We start from the raw sequence: 21,545 nt of genomic DNA on the forward strand, positions 1-21,545 counted from the left end.
GAATATACAGATAAAGCCAACCTCTATAAATAAACAAGCTTCTCGATTTCATTTGATTACAACGATTACACTCTGGGAAAACCATTGGATTCTGCTCGACTTTTACACTGTAGGGGATGTAATGATACAATAAATACAGCCAGAAATACAGATCGACGTATACACTGCCCACAAGAAGTTGGGAGGGAAAAAAAATCTATTGGAGAGAATTATAGAAGAGAATCAATACAACTGATATACCAATGATGCCTGGCAATGCAGTGACTAGGTACAGCGCGCCATAACCCTGCATTCAATTTGGCCCCTTGTAATCATATCCAAAAGCAGAAACTCTCTCTGAAGGGCTAGATTTCAGGTACAGCTCACTGATGTTTTAAAGATAGTGGCAACTCATCCACCACAACTGTGAATGCATTTGCAGCAATCCACACCGTTCTCAATCAAACCCATCGTGGACAGAAGTGATCAGACAATCTGAACCATCAGACCACAGCCACTGAATTTGGAATCTGCTTTATAGACACTAATCAGATGGCAGGATTGTTTGATTGGTGTGAGTTTTGAGGAATGCTCCATCCACTTTAGGCCTGATGACTTAGTCTGGATTGGTATTCACCTATGCCACATGCATGGTGGACAAGTCACCGCCATATGGAGAATGGTGGTGAACCATCAACGTAGTCTAGCTCCTCCTTAAAATATCATATCATCATCATATTGGCCCAGCTATTTGGGGGCAGCAGCCACTTTAAAGTATTATATACGAAAAATTACAGGAGCTGAGATAACATACCACAGCTGGAGGCAAGTCTACTTCATCACTCTCATCACTATCCTCAATCTCAGCAGCTGAATCCCAATCAATGTTAAGTCTTCTTGCAGCTACTTCAGGCTTGACTCCAGTGTCGGTGGCTTTCGCATATAGAGATTTGCTAGGCTTACTCTTCGTGGCTGCAACCTGTTTTGACAAACAAGAAAACCATAAGATGATTCTCCAAAATCTACGGGTTTGCTGAATACAGATCACCTGCTCAGACTTGAATTGATAGGAATTCTGGTGATCTTGGCCTAGTCATGCTCCAGTTATATTTTTGGTTTAAGAATTATAAGATACCGACGCTACGCATGCAGCACTGAATTCAAATGAGTAAATCACATCATGGGTAGAACACATAAATAAAATATGCTAGGCTTACAGTGCATGTTTGCACAGTTTACTAAGTTCTGATCAGTGTTCGAAATATTGGTATCGCCTTACGTATTGCATTCTTGGGATATGGATACATATCAGTTATCGCATGGGATATATCGGTTGTATCGTGTAATGTATCGCTGTTGTTGGAAACATTGGGAAAGTGGTTGAATTTTTCAATGAAACTTCGACGATTGTTAAAAAAGATATCAATACACTTATAAATCAAAACATTACAAAAAAACAAGTACACATCATAGGTTTTCTTTGTATGGGGTCCTAATCTATGCGTTGTCTAACTGAATTGATGCAATTATATTCAATGTCTATTCATATAATTTATAAATGTAAGAAGACCCATGGAAACACAAGCAATGTTGTCGAATCGCATATGCGCATAAAATCGCATATTTTTATTTATTTATTTGAAAAAGAATATATATATATATACAAGGGAAATTTTCAAAAAAAAATGTAAAAAAATATAAGAAACTAAAGAGAACTTTTCTAAGTTAATATATAACTAATTTTACATATTTAAAATACATTTGAGAGAGATAAAATCAATTAAACATGAATTCATCCACATTTAACAATATAGTTAACAAGAAGTAACAACAAAATCAACAAGCTATTTATTTATTATTGCAGAAAATCAACAAGCTATCTTCCTTGAAACTTGAAAGTGCTTGAATCTTGATCTTCCAACTTCCAAGAGAGAGGGAATGTAGGAGAGAGAGAGAGAGAGAGAGAGAGAGAGAGAGAGAGAGATTAAGATCACTTGGAAGTAGGAAATACAAGAGAGAGAGAGAGAGAGAGAGAGAGAGAGGGAGAGATTAAGACCACTTATAATTAAGAAATGTAAGAGAAAAATAGAGTAAGAGAGTTTTGGAGTGAGAATATTGCAAATGAAGGAGATTTGGAAACCTTTTTATAGGCAAAATGTTGTTTTTTTGCAAAAAAATAAAAATAAAAATTCAATGTGCCATGGCCAATATGCTATCGCATATGCTATATGCGATCACATACATCGCATATGCGATCGCATATTTTCCCATATGCCACATATGCGATCGCATATGTGCCATGATTGCATATGCGATTTGCATATGGATATATGCATACGCAATCGCATATGCGCATATGTAGTCGCACATGACAACAATGAACACAAGCAATACATTCAAAAGCAAAAGAATAGTCACTAGATTATGTTACACACATGTTTGATTTGATGTTTGGACATAGATTGTAAACGATTTGTGAGAAATTGGGAAATTTTGATTTTATTTTTTTTTTCATTTTTCCGCAACTCAGCCCATTTCCTCCAAATCTCGAAATCGAAGCTCTCAATCCATGATTTTTCATTAAAAAAAAAAATGAAAAAATCATAGATTTGTAACAATTTGACACTAATTTAACATGATTTACAAAAAATAAAATGATCAAAATTCGAAAATGCTCACCAGATCGAACATGTGGGATATATCGCACTAATTGTGCATTTCATATCACACTGGTGGGATACAAGATATATCGGCCGATATCATCGATATTTAAAACACTGGTTTTGATGACTATACGTGTGCTACATGCATGCCAATTAGGACTGTGTCATGGTCCTCATTTTGAATGGATCACAGTGCAAAAATGACACTGATCTTAACCGTCTGATTTTGCCTGTTGAAATTGTACCACTGGCTCTCGTTACCCTTTTTTTGGGTGCCCACAATTGGACGGCCAGCATCATCTGCACGGCATCATTGGTTGAATATATCCCAATGGTATCATTACAGCCTGTCTCCATTCAAAATTGGTTATCAGGATCAGCAAATGAGTTACCATTGACTTACCATGATTTGGTGAGTTGTGGCAAATGCACATTGCAGTCTAGGCCAAATAGCAAATATGGAATCTATGTGTGTATTGCAGAGCAGAAACTTATTGGCCAATCTTTTCCAATCCTTTTGCAGTGAGAGCAATGATATGATCCTCAAACCGAGGATATCCACAGTATCCTTGGGTGTTCAGTTCATACTAGTGGGGTCCATGGCTATGATACCCAACTGTAGGTACAGGCATCGAGTATTGCAAGAATCAGCTGATCCACTAAATCCAAAGTTTCACGATATGGGTATGGCAAGGAGCCAAGGATTGGTTAAAGGCTTACACATCATCAGTATAATCAAGATAAGATATTTCCCTATTCATAAGTTGGGTTTATATCACAAGTGGTATGATCTACTATAAATTTTAAAAAACTCTGGAGTATGAAACCCTAGTGGATCTGGATTACAAAGTCTCAGAGAAGGGGGAACCCTTATCCGGCCATCCCAAGCATTTTGACTTGGGTACTCTGGTTTTTCAAGGATCAAGAGTATCATATGACCATGGTTTAAATGATCCCATGGGTTGCTCTGATAAGAACTGCTGTGGAAGCACCAAATATTTTCTTGATAGGCCACTCATAACCTTTCGGCTGGTGGTTAGCATTTGTAACTAAAGATTAGGAAAAGAATATAGCAACAGTCCACATTCAACCAAAAACAAGGCCACACATCAAATGTCTATGATCTTCCAATCTGGAGATTTTGGAGGCCTGGCCCATCCCCATCAAAGAACAATCTTAATCACAGAACCATGGGCTACTTGTACTGTTGTACAAACTGAAAATATAACGAATCTGCACCTATCATCAGACCACGGATAAGAGATATCCTGTTGCAACGATTCATTCACAAGAAAAGACTCCAAGTCTTCTCCCTTTGGAAATGCAAAATTGCAAACAAGATGCTGAATCTCATGGATAAAATGGCCTAAGGTGATTAATCAGGATTAAAGCTCTCGAAAGTCCAATTTCCATGTCAAAATTCTTCTTCTTCTTCTTTTTTTCTTTTTCTTTTTTTATTGTTTGGGGGGAGAGGGACCATGCCATGCTAGAGACTTGGGTAAACATCTCAACAAGTTCAAATATTTAGATATTACTTTCAGAATGTATGTCATAAAAGAAGTAGCTCAACATGGCTAGAATTTCAGATATATTCATGACACCCATCGGGACCTGGAGAGCAACCAGAGCTCAACTTTCACGTAAGAAATTGAAAAAACTGAGGCCAAGTCAAGACCTATTAGTTGTACCCTAATTAGGTCATTGTAACATCTGGCTAGGTACTCTTGAGGACTCCTTGAAATGGACAGGCAGATGGAGAAAGTCAGTTCTTACCTGCTGTTAACATCAATACATGGATCTCACAGATTTAGTAAGAAAGCTACAGTGGCTTTCTGCTGTTATTTCTGCAGGCGAGCATCGCTATATAATCAATAAATTAGTATATGGCTATTTCAGACCATGTAAGCAACATTGCATTATTGGAATGGGAAGTCTACAACTTTCAGGTCATTTGAGGCAACTGCGTGGAATTGTGTGATTTTAAATAAACCATGCATAAAATAGTAAAAAATAATTCAAACCTTGAAAACAGTTATTGTCATCTTTGTGTGTGTGTGTGTGTGTGTGTGTGTGTGTGTGTGTGTGTGTGTGTGTGTCAATTTACAATAATACCTCAAGATTAGGCCAATTTATCATTTCCTCAGCAAGCATCTGAAGAGCAACACGGTTTTCAGGAATTCTTCCCTCGTTTACCTACAAAGTACAGTAGCAGCATGATGAGCATTCTTGCACCTGATGTTAAACCAAATTATAATTAGATTATACTAGCAACTGAACATTTGCCAAAAAGTTTTTGCTTTCACTGCACTCTTCTGGATATATAACAGTAAGGCCTCAACAATATTTTTTTGATGATGCATTCTGATGCTGCAATACTCTTTGATTGTTCAGTTTTTGCCTTCTGTATGCAAGTAAATCGCCCGAAATGAAGTTAAAAATTAATAAATAAGTAGAGGGTAAAATAACTGGAAGCTACAGATAGATGTGTTGCAGGAAATACTTGCCCACCAGTGCACTACTTAACATTATGGCTAAACAATAAGTAAATTATGAAAAGGGAAAAAAAAAAAAGTTTTTCCCAAGTAAATTATGAAAAGGGAAAAAAAAAAAAAGTTTTTCCCAGTTTTTGTTCAGTGGGCAACATAAGCACATAATCATTTTCATCATGTGCTAGTATTCAATTGGCTGGGTTTCACTAATATCCAATGTTAGAGCGTGTATGCAAACAAACAAATGCAAAAGAATAACTAAACCAGCATTATATGAAAGGACCACGCAAATCATATGCAAGCATCATCAAGAAGTGAGCGGGTCCCCTAATACCATAGTTTGTAGTATAGTTGCATGAAGCGTGAAGTGAAGCAGCAACAAATTCAGGTGTAGGATTGGGAAACATCTCTTTTCAAAATGTAAAAAGAAATAAATAGGTAGGAAGCGGGAGCGGGAGCGGGAGCACTAGTCCAAATCAGGAGCAACACCTAGTTAGAAGGATCCTGCAAAAAAGGGCTGTAGGCATTCTTAGTACGAGAGGGTAAAGCAAAAGAAAATGTTTGGGCTCCTTTAGAAAGCAGTGGAGTCCATAGTTTCACAATGAAAGAGCCGAAGTGCAGATAAATAAAACCATAATTAGCAGGCCACCCACTTCCCTTCAATGAAACCCAGATTTCTTGCTTCTCATTTCCAGCTTCTGTTTCATGCATCTAGGGGTACTGTGACCATCGTTGCAAAACAAGTTTCGATGCAAATGACCTTGTGGGCCCATGGACAACATGTGGGAGGAGAAATGAAGCCCATTAAGGACCGAATTTTAATTTTAGCATGTGAGGGGCCAATGCATGTATGAAAGTGGCTAAAGTGCATGGGAGTTATGTTCCAGAGTTGACAATTTCATTGGTCATCTCAGAATAGCTTTTACTTTGTTATCATCCACCCGCCTTCTGAAAAGACCTCATGGTTCAGAAATAACAGGCTATACATTAAGGACACTTCTTGAGGTTGATTGACAACTCTTTATGAAGTGTTTGAAGGATTTGTCGACTGTCATAGATGCCATAAATATTCTTATTTGTATGCATTATAAATCAAAATGTCAGTGACATAAACCACAATAAACTTACCTATAGACAATCGATTCATCATGAACATGAAAGTAATGCATGCATTGGATAACCCAATGGCATAACCAGCCACTCTTACAGACCTCTTGTATTTTAAAAGCAGATTACTACTTGTCTGTAGGTCTGATCCATATTTGGGGATCTAGTCAATGGTTCAGCTATCAATGCATGTGTCACACTCCAACTTTTATTGGTGTTAGCAAGGGTGGTGCAACACATGGGCTCATGCTCTCTCGTATCAATGTAGACTCTGCGTACTTGCCTACAGAGCCCTTCATGTTCCATATGCACCGCATATAGAATCAAGAAACAGAACATGGTGATCTTGTTGATGGCTGAGTTATCCATACGTGCAACAAGTTCTATTGTTCTTTGGTGTTAACAAGGATGGAAAATCGAGTGAAAATGGAAGTTCTTGAGAAAAGAGAGATCAAAATTGATGACATACTAAGCAAGTTAGAAGCCCTTGACAATGAAAGTAGAGGAAGAGTTGTTGGAGGAGAGAATTTTGCAGAGGAAACTCGCGCGAGACTACTAAAATTGCCTTAAGGAAGAAAAATCAAGCGGAGGCAACGCTCTCAGGCCATTTGGTTAAAAGGAGACAAAAATACAAATTCTTCTACAATTTAGCAAGCGTTCAGGCCAGAGGCAACAAGATAAGCAGTATTGTGGTGGAGGGCAATGGGTTAGAGTCTAAAGATAGGGTTCAGTTTTATAAGGATACGTTGTCTGTTGAAAGTTGGACGAGACTGAAGCTGGACAATCTGTCGTTTTGTTGTCTTTTGGCCAACAAAGCTGAGGCACTCAAGAATATGTTCTCCAAGCATGAAGTGAAGGCCAACATGGATTCTATGGGCAAGGATAAAGCCTCAGGACCAGACGGATTTCCTTTGGCATTTTTTCAGATCTTCTGGGAAGTTGTGAAAAGGAACGTGTTGGACTTTATGGAGTTTTTTGAGAGGGGAAGACTTTCAGCGAATCTTGGGGCATCCTTTATCGCTATTATTCCGAAGTTGATAACTACAAAAGGCTTAAAGGATTTTAGGCCAATTAACTTGATCAAGAGGCCATACAAGATTTTGGCTAAGGTGATAACAACCAAATTTCTGGCAACCCTGGAAAGTGTCATTTTTAAGTATCTGGGAGATTTCGTCTCAGGCCGCCAAATTTTGGACATTGCTCACGAGTGTATTGATACAAGATACAATGAGAGTGAGAAAGGTTGTTGTTTGCAAACTCAATATTGAGAAGGCCTACAATCATGTGGACTGGGAGTTCCTGGATTACATGTTAGATTTTATAGGGTGTGGTAGGAAATGAAGGGGGTGGATGAAGAAGTGCATCAGCTCACCAAGGTTTTCGGTGCTGATTAATGGGTCTCTGAAGGGCTTTTTCAAAAGCTCGAGAGGCCTAAGGCAAGGCGATTCGATCTCGCCTTTTCTCTTCGTGATGGTGGATGAAGCTTTAGGTAGGATGTTGGAGCAGGGTCAGGAGGTTGGTTTGTTCTGCGACTACAATGTCGATAGGACAAGTCCAATCTCCCATCTTCAATTTGGTGATGACATGCTCCGATTCTGCGATGCTGATGTCAACATGGTGGACAAGTTGAGGAAGATAATTAGGTGCTTTGAAGTGGTGTCAGGCCTAAAAGTCAAACATTTAGGGAGGAGCTTGAGCAGTTAGCGGAGACGTTTGGTTGCATCATGGGCTCTTTCCCATCCACTTATCTTGGCTTGCCCTAATGCATTGGGAAGCAGCGAAATACTTGTGGGATAGGGTGGAAGAGAGATTTGAAAGGAAGCGATCCAGATAGAAAAGTCAGCATCTATCTCTTGTTGGCCAGATTACTATCATCAAAGCTACTTTGTCAAACATGCCACTTCACTTTATGTCATTGTTCAAATGCCCAAAGTCGGTGGTTGCTAGATTGGAAAGGGTAGGGAGGGACTTTTTATGGTAGGGGTCCAAAGAGAAGAAAAAATCCCCTTTGCTTAATTAGGGGGAAGTCTACAAGCCTTACGAAGAGGGACGTGTGGGCATAAGAAAATTAGAATTCATAACCATTGCTCTTCTTAGGAAGTGGTGGTGAAGATTTGGAATGGAGGAAGGTGCTTTCTGGAGGGAAACCGTTGCCAGTAAGTATGGTTGTCAAGATAGGGGTCAAAGCACAAGGGGTTCTTCTGTATAGAGCCTTGTCTATTTGGAAATGGGTCTCTAGTGCCAAGTCGAAGGTTTTGGATGGAATGGGCTTCTCCCTTGCTAGCAAGGAGAGGATTTGCTTTTGAAAGGATGTGTAATCTGGTGACACATCCTTATAAGAGGTTTTTCTACGGATCACCAACCTATCCACAAATAGCGATATTAGGGTAGCTAATTACTTAATGTTTCTTGGTGACGTCGTTTGGTCTCCCCCTTGCCGCAAGTTCCTTCTTAATGATGAAGTGGATGAATTTATTTAGCTTTTAGATCGAATCCAACCATGTCACTTGGTGTGCAAGGAACATGATAGATTGGTGCGGAGGAAGTACAACTCTAGTCAGTTCTTGATTCGAGCCCTCTACTATTCCCTCATCCCTCCAGGGGGGATGGCGAGTTTGAGTAGACTAATCATGTGTGGACCTACGTGGCCCCTTGGAGTTTGCTTGGCTTCTTGGTAGCAAGGTGTACAGTTGCGATAATGACCCCCACCGTTACCGATACAGCCCGTATCAGCCAATACGGGCCCTGTAATGGTCAATTGTATTTTTTTTTTGACAAATCTGAAAAAATATCCATTAAATCTAGAAAATTCTAAATATTCCAAATATACATTTGTTTATAATTTTGAATCTGTTATGGTGGTATAACAGTCCACTCTTTGGTGAGAAAGTTGTATCAGGCTGTCTAATGAATTTATGAACCTGACAACCTGGAATTAACTGCAAAACTCATATATTTAAGTTTCTAACTATCTAATATCAATGATAGATATATTAGAATGAATGTAATATCAAAATATCTCACATGTATAGGTGTTTGCTATTATTTTTCATAATTTATTCTATATTACATACCTGAGGACTTCATAAATTACAATGTTCATTCTATTTTAAAGTCTTCAACATGTCAGAGACTTCTCTTATCCTTTGATTCATGTCCTGTCATCTTTAAGTCAAGATATAAAAATAAATAAAAATTAGTAGTATATGATATACTCCCCTGCGACTTAATTAAGAATTACTTGAATGGTTGTTTGGAGAGTAATTTTTAGTACAAGTTCGGCAATGTCAAGTAGTGCTTGCTTAGTGAATGTGTGGGTAATGGGTATATAGCAATACTTACCTTAAATGTAAGTAATATTTATAAAAATATATACTTACCATAATAAAATTCACAAGTCTCTGTTTTGTTGTAGTTATTCGACCTCCATATCATCGTCATCATCAGGCTGCGGCTGTACAATAGGTGCTGCATATCCATAATATCTAATGCCAGAGGGAAAGACCAAGTCAACGAAACCAGAGGATGACTAATCCTGACTAGGCAACAACTCCGATCCCGAGTAAAGATATCCACCAGTGCCCGTCAAATAACCGTATTGGTGCCCGTACTTGGGCAATTGAGAATCTTGAGATTGAGAATGTGTTTGTGATTAGTAACTTGGATTTGGATCTAGGTATCTATAATCATATGGACATGGACCAGGAGGACTACTCCAATATGAATGTGACGGAACAGGCTCCGTATAATTATAATCGCATTAGCCATAAGAATATCGATCATAATGCCCGAGACCATGGGTCTACAAATGTTCCGGACCTCCTAGTGCACTACTAGACCTAGCCTCCTCCTACTGGTTATATCGTGACTCAGTATACTCACGCAAAGTCTGGCTCATCGGAAGAGTACGAGTAATAGTCGCAGTGAGACTGAGATGGATGATCATGATGGTGGTGGTGGTGACGCACCTGAGCTGGTTCCACTTTTGGTGTTGCTCATAACACAATACATTCGTCTATAGATCACAAGGCCGATGAACATCGACAGGGTACACGAGGTCGGATGTAGGAGTATACCGAGTCATGATACAGCCAGCAAGAGGAGGCTAAGTCTAGTAGTGTCCGGAACATCAACAAATTCATGGTCCCGGGCATTATGATGGATATTCTTATGGCCAATGAGATTCTAGTTATATGGAACCTGTTCTGTCACATTCATGTTGGAGTAGTCCTCCTGATCTATGTCCATATGATTATAGATATCAGATCCAAATCCAAGTTACTCATCGCAGACACATTCTCAATTTCAAGATTCTCAACTGCTCGAGTATGAGCACCAGTACGGCTATTCAACGGGCATTGATGGATATCCTTACTCGAGATCAAAGTCGTTGCCTAGTCAAAAGCAGTCATCCTCTGGTTTCGTTGACCTGGTCTTTCCCTCTTGCATTTGGATATTATGGATATGTAGTACCTATTCCACAGCCGCAGCCTGATGATGACAATGACATATAGGTCGAGCAACCATAATAAAGCATATTTTCATTTTGGTGGTGACTCATGAATTTTATTATAGTAAGTATATATATTTTTTTATAAACATTACTTACATTTAAGGTAAGTATTGTTATATACCCATTACCCACACATTCACCAAGTAAGCACACACTTGACATTGCCGAACTTGTACTTAAAATAACTCCCCTAACAACCAATCAAGTAATCCTTAATCAAGTTGCAGGAGGGTATATCATACACTACTAATTTTTATTTATTTTTATATCTTGACTTGAGGATGACAGGACATGAATCACGGGATAGGAGAAGTCTTTGACATATTGAAGGCTTTAAAATAGAATGAAAATTGTAATTTATGCAAGTCTTCAGGTATGTAATATAGAATAAATTATGAAAATAATAGCAAACACCTACACGTGAGATATTTTAATATTACATTCATTCTAATATATCTATCATTGATATTAGATAGTTAGAAAATTAAATTTATGAGTTTTGCAGTCAATTCCAGGTTGTCAGGTTCATAAATTCATCAGACAACCCAATGCAACTTTCTTACCAAAGAGTGGATCGTTACACTACCATAAACATGTTTAAAATTATAAATAAATGTATATTTGGAATATTTAGAATTTTCTGGATTTAGTGGATATTTTTTTTAGATTTTTTTTTTTGTACAAAATAAATAAAAAAATAAAAAAATTGCGTGTTAAAGGGCTCATATCGGTCGTTACGGACCCGTATCAGCTGATATGGGCCGTAACGGTGGGGACTGTTACGCCCACCGTTACGACAACAATACACCTTGATTACCAGCTAGCGCCTTTTGTGTAGTGTGATTGTGTGAATTTCTTAGAAGCTTCAAAGTTGCATAGACTATGCCAAACTCGATGGGAATTTTCTTATGGCCTAGCACGAGGTGAACCTTCTGAAATAAGCTAGGGCTCCTTGGAGGCGATGTTTGCTTGCTAGTCTTTGGGGTATTTGGGAAGGAAGGAACGAGAGATGCTTCCGTAACAAGAGCCATAGTGTGGAGCAAGTATTAAGTAAGGTGGTGTTATTTGTCGTGGATAAGCCTCATGTATAGATGCTTTAAAAGGATGTTTCTTTTTTTTCATGGATAAGCCTCATGTATAGATGCTTTAAAAGGATGTTCCTTTTTTTTTTTTCATGGATAAGCCTCATATATAGATGCTTCAAAAGGATGTTCCTTTTTTTTTAAAAGGCTTGTAAGTTTATTTCACCACCTTGGCACTTTATAAAATTTCCGCCATCTTTCAGGAAAAAAAAAAAGTGGGCAAAATGAGTCGAGGATCAATATTTTGGTGGCCATCTATGAATTTTAACATATAAAGTGGGCAAAGTGCCTCAAGGATAGGCATTTTAGTGCCTTTACCCAGGTTTTCAACATGAGGATGGGCAAAATGCTCCATGAATAGGCATTTAGCTGCCCTTAAAATGGATTTGTAACTTGAAAAGTAAGCAAAATGCCTAAGGATTCGCACTTAGATGCTCATACCTAGATTTCTAACTTAGAAAGTGGGAAAATGCCCCAAGGATAAGAATTTAGTCTCCCTTACCAAGATTTTTAATTTGAAAAGTGCGCAATTTCCTCGAGTATTGGTATTTTGGTGCATTTAACCTGAATTTAAATTGGAAAGTGGCCAAAAAATGCCTCAAGGATAATTTATAAACTCCTAAGTAGGAATAATCCTCCTTATGTTCACTGCACATAGATGGTTATAGTTCCAAGTTACAACTTCCAACTTCCTTCTTGTCTTTTGCCTAATCTTAGGCGTTGTTTGATAAAACTTATTTTCAGCACGTATCATAGAAATTTGATATTTTCAGTGAAAATCACTGATTCATATTGTTTGGCAAGTCCAATTTATTAAGTGCTTAAATTAATTTTCACTGAAAATATGGGTCTTTTTTCAGCTCCCCTCCACTTAATGCTAAAAGTGGTGGTGCATTAAAATTTCTTATCAATTTTAACTAAAATACGCCTAAAATAATTTCAAAATTACAATTCAGAACTTAATGTTTAGAGCTTATTTTTCAGTTTATCAAATGGCACCATAGCGACAAGAAGCTAAAATAGCTCGTTCGAAAAGAGTTCTGAATTACCCAAGTGGTGGAATCCTAGAAACCACTAAGACTAACGTCCCTCCTAGGAAAAACATACATATACACATTCAGATCTCACAACTGCCATAGAGTCTCTCTTGGAAAATAAAAAAGCCTACACAAGGTTTTGATCCTCAACACTGTAACTAAAGAAAAAACTATAGAAGTCGTCTTAGAGATAGTAAGGGGACAACCCTCTTCCCACTAATGCGGGATATCAACATTGAAACTACAAGTGGGGCCCCAATTGAGTCACGAGACCAACAGCCAGCGTTCGAAGTATCGGTGTTGCTACAAGTTTCGCTAGCCAGGGATACAGAAACAATATCAATATCACCGATAATATTACTGAAAGCTGGAAAAGCAGGGAAACGTTGGGGAAACATGGGAAAAACAGTGGAAATTTTCAGTTAAACTTTAGGAGATGCTAAAATACACATGTGCATATTTAGGAATTAAAAGATTGCAAAAAGAATGCATACACAATAAGTTTCCATTTAATAGGGGGTTTAAAAGCATGTGTTGTTGTAAGAAATCAGTCCAACCATCCCATCAACCTCATCTATCCATCCAACCATATATCCAACCATCCTACCCTCCATCCAAACATCCATCAACATTTCAGAATATTGAAAACACACGATACTTTTCTAAGAAATCATCTACAACTGAAAAGGAGATGAAAGAATGTGGTCTCGATATTGCCCATGTTACATTAATGATAATATCGTCAACAATTTGATCACTGCCTCTACAACCATGAACCCATAAAAAGATTTGGAATGGAATTTTTTAATAAATAGGTTTTTTGGCGATATCGATACATTGGCGATATTATCGAAATATCGCCGATACACTGACGATACAAGTGACACCTAGAATTTGCATGGTCGAAAACATTGGCGATACATTAGAGATATCGATACGTTGGCGATACAAACAACACATGGAATTTACACAATAAAAAATATTGGTGATACATTGGTGATATCAATACATTGGCAATACTTAGCGATAGATCGTCGATAGCTAGAATGTCTAATACTATCAGTGTTATAGGTATCACTACCAGTGTTATCGATATCGCTGAGCTAGAGACAGAGATAATATCGGGGATATTCCGAACAATGCCCACAGCAAGGTGACATGCGTCTGCAAGAAAAGGATAAAAGACTTCAATACGAAAAGGGGGCTTAGGTTGACATCAAGTTTGACCAAGTTTTCACATGACCCAGTAACTGTTGCAACTCGTGAATCAAAGAAACTCCCCAAATCATGTTAGTTTTTCAAAAATGCTAGCGATGATCAACAATAAGGGAACAACTTCAGTGATTCTGATGATGATAAATGGTGTGGGAAATTCCTACAATAATAAGAAACCACCATCAAGTATCTTTTTCAAATTCTCTTTTCTTGGATTGTACTATACTCATATACATAGTCACATGTATCTTTTTATGGATTGTACTCATCTACATAGTCAAGTCATTAAATATGAAAAAATAATTCTCGACCAAGTCAAAATGTTGCAGAATGAGTCAAGTCTGAGTCAACTCTAAGTCTCGAGTTTTTTAACCTTATCAGAAAGATGGTTTGAATATAGTTATACAAACACCATGAAGACGGATCATATAGTATTGTATAAGGTCTTCTCCAAAACTTCTTCGATCAAACAAACAATATCACCCTATTTAAAAGAAAAGAAGTGCTTCCATATAATAAATATATTGTAGCAGTTGGTAACATACAAGGAATCTCTTGCCAAACAAGCAGTAGGATATCTCACATTACACACTGTGCAAATGTTTAAGCAACATTCACGAAATTAAAATCCAGAAATAAATCCAGTTATCATATTCAAAGTAATGCATCTTGCAAAAAGTACGTACATCTTCTAAAGCAGCAACCAAATCATCCCTAGTCACATCACTAGAATTTTCTATACCAAGCAATCTCTTGCGCTCAGCTTCTCTTGGATCCTCAATCATCATTGTTAACTTAACCTGAAATTAACAAATAAAAAAGAAAAAAGAAAAACTGAAAATGCAAAAGAAAAGGACCTAAACTTTTCACTGCTAGGAAAAAAACAAAAAAAACAAAAAACAAAAATAGTTGCAAAACGGGGCAAAATCCCAGTTTATTAGGCCATTTGTTTTCATTTCCAGTGATAGGACACGTCCTACACATCTTTGCAAGTTTTACTTTACGACTACAAATGAAAGAAAACAGTTTTTCAACATTTCCAACCACGTGCTTGTATTTATTTAAATATTTAAGAACCTTCCCAAAAGCATGTTTCCAATATGAACAAATACAAATCAAACCCTATTTTGGACCCAATTCCATATCCAAATCCAAGCTCAAATCTGACTTACGCTCAAATCAAAGCGTGGATACCCAAATCCAATTGGATTTGGATCTGGTACATCATGTATGGTACATGTATCCAAATTACCTGCATGGATGTATCCAAACCCAAAAGATCCGAATATGATGATCCCCACAGTCGAGTTTCAATACAGATACAATGGTATCCAGTCCCAATCCGAACTCCTTAACATCACTAAAGAAGACTCACTGATCACACAAGATATCACATTCCCAAAGTTCCTTCCACAATCAATGGCCCCGAAATTCTTCTAGCAATGATCCTTAAACCCTCCATATGAGAGCTTTTCCTCAATTTCCAAAGTACCCCCACCTAAAGGGGCCAGAGATGACGACCTGCTCATTTACATAAAAACAAAAACAATAATAATAATAATACTATTATTATTATTATTATTATTATTATTTCTTGAACTAAGCCATCTCATGTGCGTGCCCCAATTTCACCACTTTCTTAATGCACTGCACTCGGCCATCTCATTCCATACAAAATCAACTTCTTTTTTCTTGAAAGGCGGCAATTTTATTAGATAAGAGGCTAACCTAAAAAATACAATATCCATTAAAAAAAAAAATGAAATGATAGTCTATCCTACAGCTTTAGAAGTATTTGCCAATCCCATTAAATTCAATTTAGTCCTATTGAATACATCCACCACCCAATTGCTTCAATTCCAAAAACACCTATTGTTCCCCTCCCATAGAGACCATATTCCAACCAACAATGATATTTTCCATGTTGTCTTCCCCTCCTTAACAATACCTCCCCCATGCAATGCCCGAAAAAACTTTCATGGATCCTAACATGACCCAAGATATTCTGAATAATTTGAAAAACTATCCCATGTCTTTAGTAAACAAACAATGAAGAAAAAGATGATCAACTGTCTCCTCATTTTGCATGATAGAAGATACGTTCAACGTCACCATCCTTCTCTTGCGAAGGTCATCAACTGTGATCACCTAATTTCCTTTCACAAACCATGCCAAAGCTACCACTTCGGGAGGAGCCCTATGATACCACACAAAAGTTGTATAGCCAATTTTCCTTTCCAATGAAAACCCAGAAATTAAGTTATAAAATGATTTAACCAAGAATTTACCAGACTTTTCTCTAATCCACACCTTTGTCCCACTCTCTCACCCCCGGCATTATCTTTTGAAGCAAATCCAACAATTTGAGCATCTCTTCTTCATCTTCCAACAGAATCCTTCTACATAAAGGAGTCCAAATCACCTCATTCCCTACCAAAGAGTAACAACAAGCAACCATAATATTCAGATCCAACGATATTTTAGGCAACCTAGGAAAAAAAAAAATCCTGAAGTGGTTTATCTCCCATCCAAACATCTTACACCCCCCCCCCCCCCCCCCCCCCCACAAAAATAATAATAATAATTCCCTCTCACTCCCACTATTACTTTCCAAACCCACGATGCTTGATATGTCGAAGATGCTTTGATCCATCTTCCCTCTACCTCTACCCCATTCTTCCCTCTACCACAGATTACCTTCCTCCACACTGAACTACCAAAGCCATTTTACCAAAAGCACAAAATTCATCAACTCCAATCTCCTTATACCAGCTCCCTCCTCTTTTTTAGGCTTGCACACCTCCTCCAATTTTATTAAATGAAATTAACGATTCTATTTAGCTCTTTGTCATAGAAACTCTCTCATAATTTTAGCCAATCGATCTAAAACCAATTTTGGGCATCTAGATAAAGGCAAGTAACCGGAAGATTAGATATAGCCGCCTTTATCAACGTCAACCTTCCCCCCTAAGGACAAATGCCTTCTTTTCCAACTCGATAGTATAACCTTGCAATCTTTACATAACAATCATTATCTTCCTAAGTAGAAAGAAGTCTATATATATGGCTTGTATATGATCCACTCTTGAAGACTATTAAATACCCATCTCTCTTTCTAAGGTATTTTTTGCAATAGCATATGCAATAGAAAAATCCAAGGTGATGTCCCCCATCTAATGTGGGGGCATCTTGGCGCGACTCCAGGGATGCATCGTATCTCCACACTCTAAGGGTGGGGCAGCCCACAAGGTGGGGCCTATAAGATGCGGGATGGCCACGAGGTGGGACCCATTGTGGGACCGTGTGATTTGGGGACCCGTGCGACGCGAGGCTTGCCCACGGGGAGTTTTCGCCTGGGTTTTCCTGAGAGAGTCGGAATATAAAGACAAATCAATGCTTCCCCAACAGCTTTGAAGCTTTTGGTGCATTGGTCGGTTGTCTGCTATCAAAGTGGTATCAGAGCGGGAGCCCAAGGATTGAGCTTCATCACCTATGTGGGTGGATGATGCGGGGTCATCTTGGCACAACTCCAAGGACGCACCGTATCTCCACACTGAGGGTGGGGTGGCCCACAAGGTGGTGCCTGTGAGATGCAAGATGGCCACGAGGTGGGATCCATTGTGGGACCTTGCAATTCAGGGACCTGTGCGATGCTGGGGTTGCCCACGGGGAGGTCTTTCCTAGGTTTGCTTGGGAGAACCAGAATATAGGGATAAATCGGTGCTCCCCCAACAACCCTAGAGCTTTTGGTGCATTGCCATGTCCATTATCACCATCGCATTTATATTCCCAAAATCATATCCGCCACATACCCTTTCATATCCTCTACTACATTTTCATACATCACCATTTAAGTGCCCTCCTATAAATATCCTCTTTCCATTTCAAATTTCTTGTATTAGTCCATCCAACTCCCCCAGAATTCTCTTAATTCTCTCTCCTCTAGTCCCGCCTACTACGCATATGCACAAATGATATTTTTAATCTCTTCTCCCAAGTCCCAAGACAAGCTTTATTAATAAAACGCATGTAGCCTATAGCATACTCCCTTAATATCTACAACTTCATCATTTAAATCTGTCTACCACTATCCCTCCCATATTTCTATTATTGTCCTTTCCTATATGCCAAACTTTATATCCAACAATTTTCTTAGCTTTTGCCCCTTTTCCACTTGTTCTCATGTACATAAGCTATGTAAACTCTCCTTTGCTTCATTGTGTTCAAACTCTATCCTCTTACCCATCAAAGTTCCCATATTCCATGTAGCAAGATGAATCCTATTATTCTAGGCTAGCTTCTTTACCTACACTCACCCAAAATGGCATAGGAACCCTTGCCTGCTTTTCACCAGAACCAATCCACATTGCAGCGCAATGCTTCTATCAGATGCCCTAACCAACCTTTGCCCATTTCTTACTCCACCAAGGTGCTGGTGTAATGTGTCACTTTCAAGGAATGCCTTAGCCTACCTTGCATGTTTCTCACTACGCCCAACTGTCAGTGCAGCACATCACTTATAAGGGAATCTTTTAGCATGACCATGAAACATTGTGTCAGCATTCATTAGGCAAATATTTTATCCTGACTGCCTACTTTACTGGCACGGGACTAGCAATGAGAGTGCAAAACTCACACTAGCGGAGTTGTATGGCGATAAAGCATTAAGGGTGCATTTGGATGCACAATCAAAATGAATTGAAATCATAAATCTAATATAGTGGAAATAACCAAAACTAAATTATAAATTACTCATAAGCAACCATACGGAGGTCAAGGCTCCAAATGGAAATAACATTATTTTCAAGTTTGACTTGAAAGAAACATTACTTCAATTTTAGGACCATTTTCTTAGAAGCGGATTGCCTGGAAACGGGCTGCTGGCCCAATGAAAAAGTGCCATGTCACATGTGGGCCCCACAGGGAAAGTAGCAAAACATCATTTCACCCAGAGTAATATTTGGTTTTCACTGTATGCCCCTCATCCGACAGGCGCATATGGCCCTTTTTCGTTGGGCCATGTCAGGGCTGCAGGAAGGCAATCCGTTTCCATTTCCACATCATACATACTAGCAAATGTCATTAAGTCTTGCATTTTCTCTTCATTAAAGTGATGTCACAATTCAATTCACTTGTGCATCCAAACGCAACCAGAGTTCCCGATTTATTTAAAAAAGAAAAAGGAGTAAAACCGACCTCACTGAAGAGCATATCTCTGTTTTTCCTTAGAAGCTCCAAAACCTAACACAGTCAGCAGGAAAATAAAATAAAAGAAGGTAAGAACATAGAACAAAATTAGATTCCGACAGTAATAAGATCAAGAGAAAGAGCGAGAGAGACTCTTTGGATCCGGCGCACGAGCTCTTCGTCATCGGGGGGAGCATTCTGATCTTCATCCGGTGGGGCGCGCAATTCAGTCTCTTCCTTGCCAACGAAGACAATGCCAGGCCCACGGCGAAGACGGAGGCTAGCAATGGAATGCCGGGATGCTACAATGGCAGGAGAAGGAAGGAAGGGGTGGTGGTGGTGTTTGTTGGGAAGATGTAGAGTGTCCAAAGAAGGCATGGGCAGATGTAGAGCGATCATCATGGTGGGCCACAACTCTGGGAAGAGTGTTAGTTATCTGGAGCTGCTTATCTCTGTCTCGCTGCCTTTTCCTTGTGTGGGCAGTTACTTCTTCGAGGAAGATGATGCAGCAGCGATTTTGATTTGAGAAATACTCCGTGCACTCGTGCAAATGGAATCGCTTCGCACATGGAAACTGGGCATACGTGTGTGATATCAGCAGATGTAGGCGATCCTCGTCTTCTTTACGGGTCTTCTTAAAAACGGGCGGGGCTGCAATTGTACAAAATAAACGGGCATCTGGGATAAGGTGAACAACTGTCCCTATTTGATCTTCACATGTGGTCCATCCTATGCTCGGATTATACTGACTTCTGACATTGGGCATCCTCATAGTGGGGACGACACGATGAACGACTTGATATCACGCACGTGGGCCAAGTACATTTACGAGGTGCATTGGCTCTGGGGAAGCGTGTTGTGTCCGGCCCCGCCCATCTCTAGCAACGAACGGGCGGATCTGTGTGGGGCCTACCGTGATGTATTTATTTATTCACACGGTCTATAGCTGGGCACAGAACGAGTCAACTCGGCTGACTCAATTCACCCCACTCGTTCGGACCCGACTCGATAATACGAATTGAGTGGGGTGAGTGGATCCGAATCAAGTAATGAGTCTACTCGGCTGACTCAGTTCACCCTATCCGAATCAAGTGAGTGGATCTGAATCGAGTAGACTTCGCCCAATTCAAACTTAAACCAAATCAAGTCCAAGTCACCCAATGACTCAACTTGACTCGATCTGAGATTCCACTCGATAGTAACTCTACTCAATTTGAAATCCAATTCGACTGGGATTTGAATAGTGTAAATATACCTACCCGCGGTACCTAATCTAACCTACCTGCCTCACCCAACCTGACCTCTCTCCCTCCCTCCTCATTTCTCGAGCCCATCTGACGGTCCCGACCCAACAACCACCAGCTTGACCACTCGTCTCGACTAAGCAACTCGGCCACACCCACCCGGTCCATCTGCTCACCACCAACTCTCGACACCCACCTAACTCTCCGAATCAACTAATCAAGGTAATTTGTATTCAGAAAAACTTTTATTTAATAAATTTCATTTATTTCTATGATATGCATCATGTTAGGGTATTCTAATTTAGGGATTTTGTGAAATTGGAGTTGTGTGGGGTTGGATGGACAAATTAAATGGATCAGTGCTTGTATTTGGTCCGAGCTGGCTGTGGTGCGTCTGAGCTTGCTTGAACTGAACCATTTCTAAACCATAAACCCTAAATCTTAAACCCTTTTAAAAAAGGTCAACTCAACCCGACTTGCTATTAAGTCAACCCGACTCAGTCCAAGTTAGTCCAAGCCAGACCCGAACTCGGATCGGGTAGGCATGCTGGACTCGGCACCAGGTCGAGTCGAGTTTAAGTCTAGTCTATTTCAAAACCGAGTCAGGTCGAATCACTCCTAACTCGGTCGTACTCGACTCAATTCCCAACTCTAACGTTGCCCATCCCTTTTCTCATACCATTTTAAGGTATGAGCCCAAAAAAGATGCAGAACCAATGATCAAGTGACCACATGAGAGATGACTTTGGCATTTAATGCAACTTGCATTTAATGCTTTCTTCATTTAATAAAGCCCAAGCTTACATTTACCTGTGGTCCACTTCAACATTACATCTGCTTCATTTTTTGGCTCATACCTTGAAATGACCTGAGAAAAGGAATAGATGGTATGGATAAACAAATACATCATGGTAGGCCTCACATAGATATGCCCTTTCTTACTGGAGAAGAATGGGGCGGGGGGGACGCATCCTAACCTGCCCGTCTCTAGCCATGAATGAGGCAGATTTGGGGGTGGCAGCATGATAT

The 21,545-nt window shown here is 39.3% G+C and overlaps 1 protein-coding gene across 1 annotated transcript; it reads right to left on the reverse strand.

Annotated features, from left to right (window-relative positions):
* Positions 1-5: 5 nt before the first annotated feature.
* On the reverse strand, positions 6-19,882 carry LOC131241236 (ycf3-interacting protein 1, chloroplastic). The gene is made up of 6 exons (XM_058239980.1): positions 19,426-19,882; positions 19,282-19,326; positions 14,772-14,885; positions 4,755-4,835; positions 794-958; positions 6-286 (listed from the first exon to the last, which is right to left on the reverse strand). Exons 1-6 carry the CDS (start codon positions 19,672-19,674, stop codon positions 197-199), a joined length of 744 nt encoding a protein of 247 aa, XP_058095963.1. The 5' UTR covers positions 19,675-19,882; the 3' UTR covers positions 6-196.
* Between the last annotated feature and the right edge of the window lie 1,663 nt (positions 19,883-21,545).

Source organism: Magnolia sinica, chromosome 1 (assembly GCF_029962835.1).
Source record: "Magnolia sinica isolate HGM2019 chromosome 1, MsV1, whole genome shotgun sequence".
In the NCBI taxonomy this organism is placed as follows: domain Eukaryota; kingdom Viridiplantae; phylum Streptophyta; class Magnoliopsida; order Magnoliales; family Magnoliaceae; genus Magnolia; species Magnolia sinica.

What these genes read in the sequence shown, in the direction of transcription:
- LOC131241236 (XM_058239980.1), bottom strand. Translation starts at nt 19,674, where the DNA reads ATGATGATCGCTCTACATCTGCCCATGCCTTCTTTGGACACTCTACAT. An exon ending in TAAATTGGCCTAATCTTGAG is followed by an intron (nt 959 to 4,754) that starts GTATTATTGTAA and finishes TTGTCAAAACAG; the next exon opens with GTTGCAGCCACGAAGAGTAA. An exon ending in TAGACTTGCCTCCAGCTGTG is followed by an intron (nt 287 to 793) that starts GTATGTTATCTC and finishes AATTGAATGCAG; the next exon opens with GGTTATGGCGCGCTGTACCT.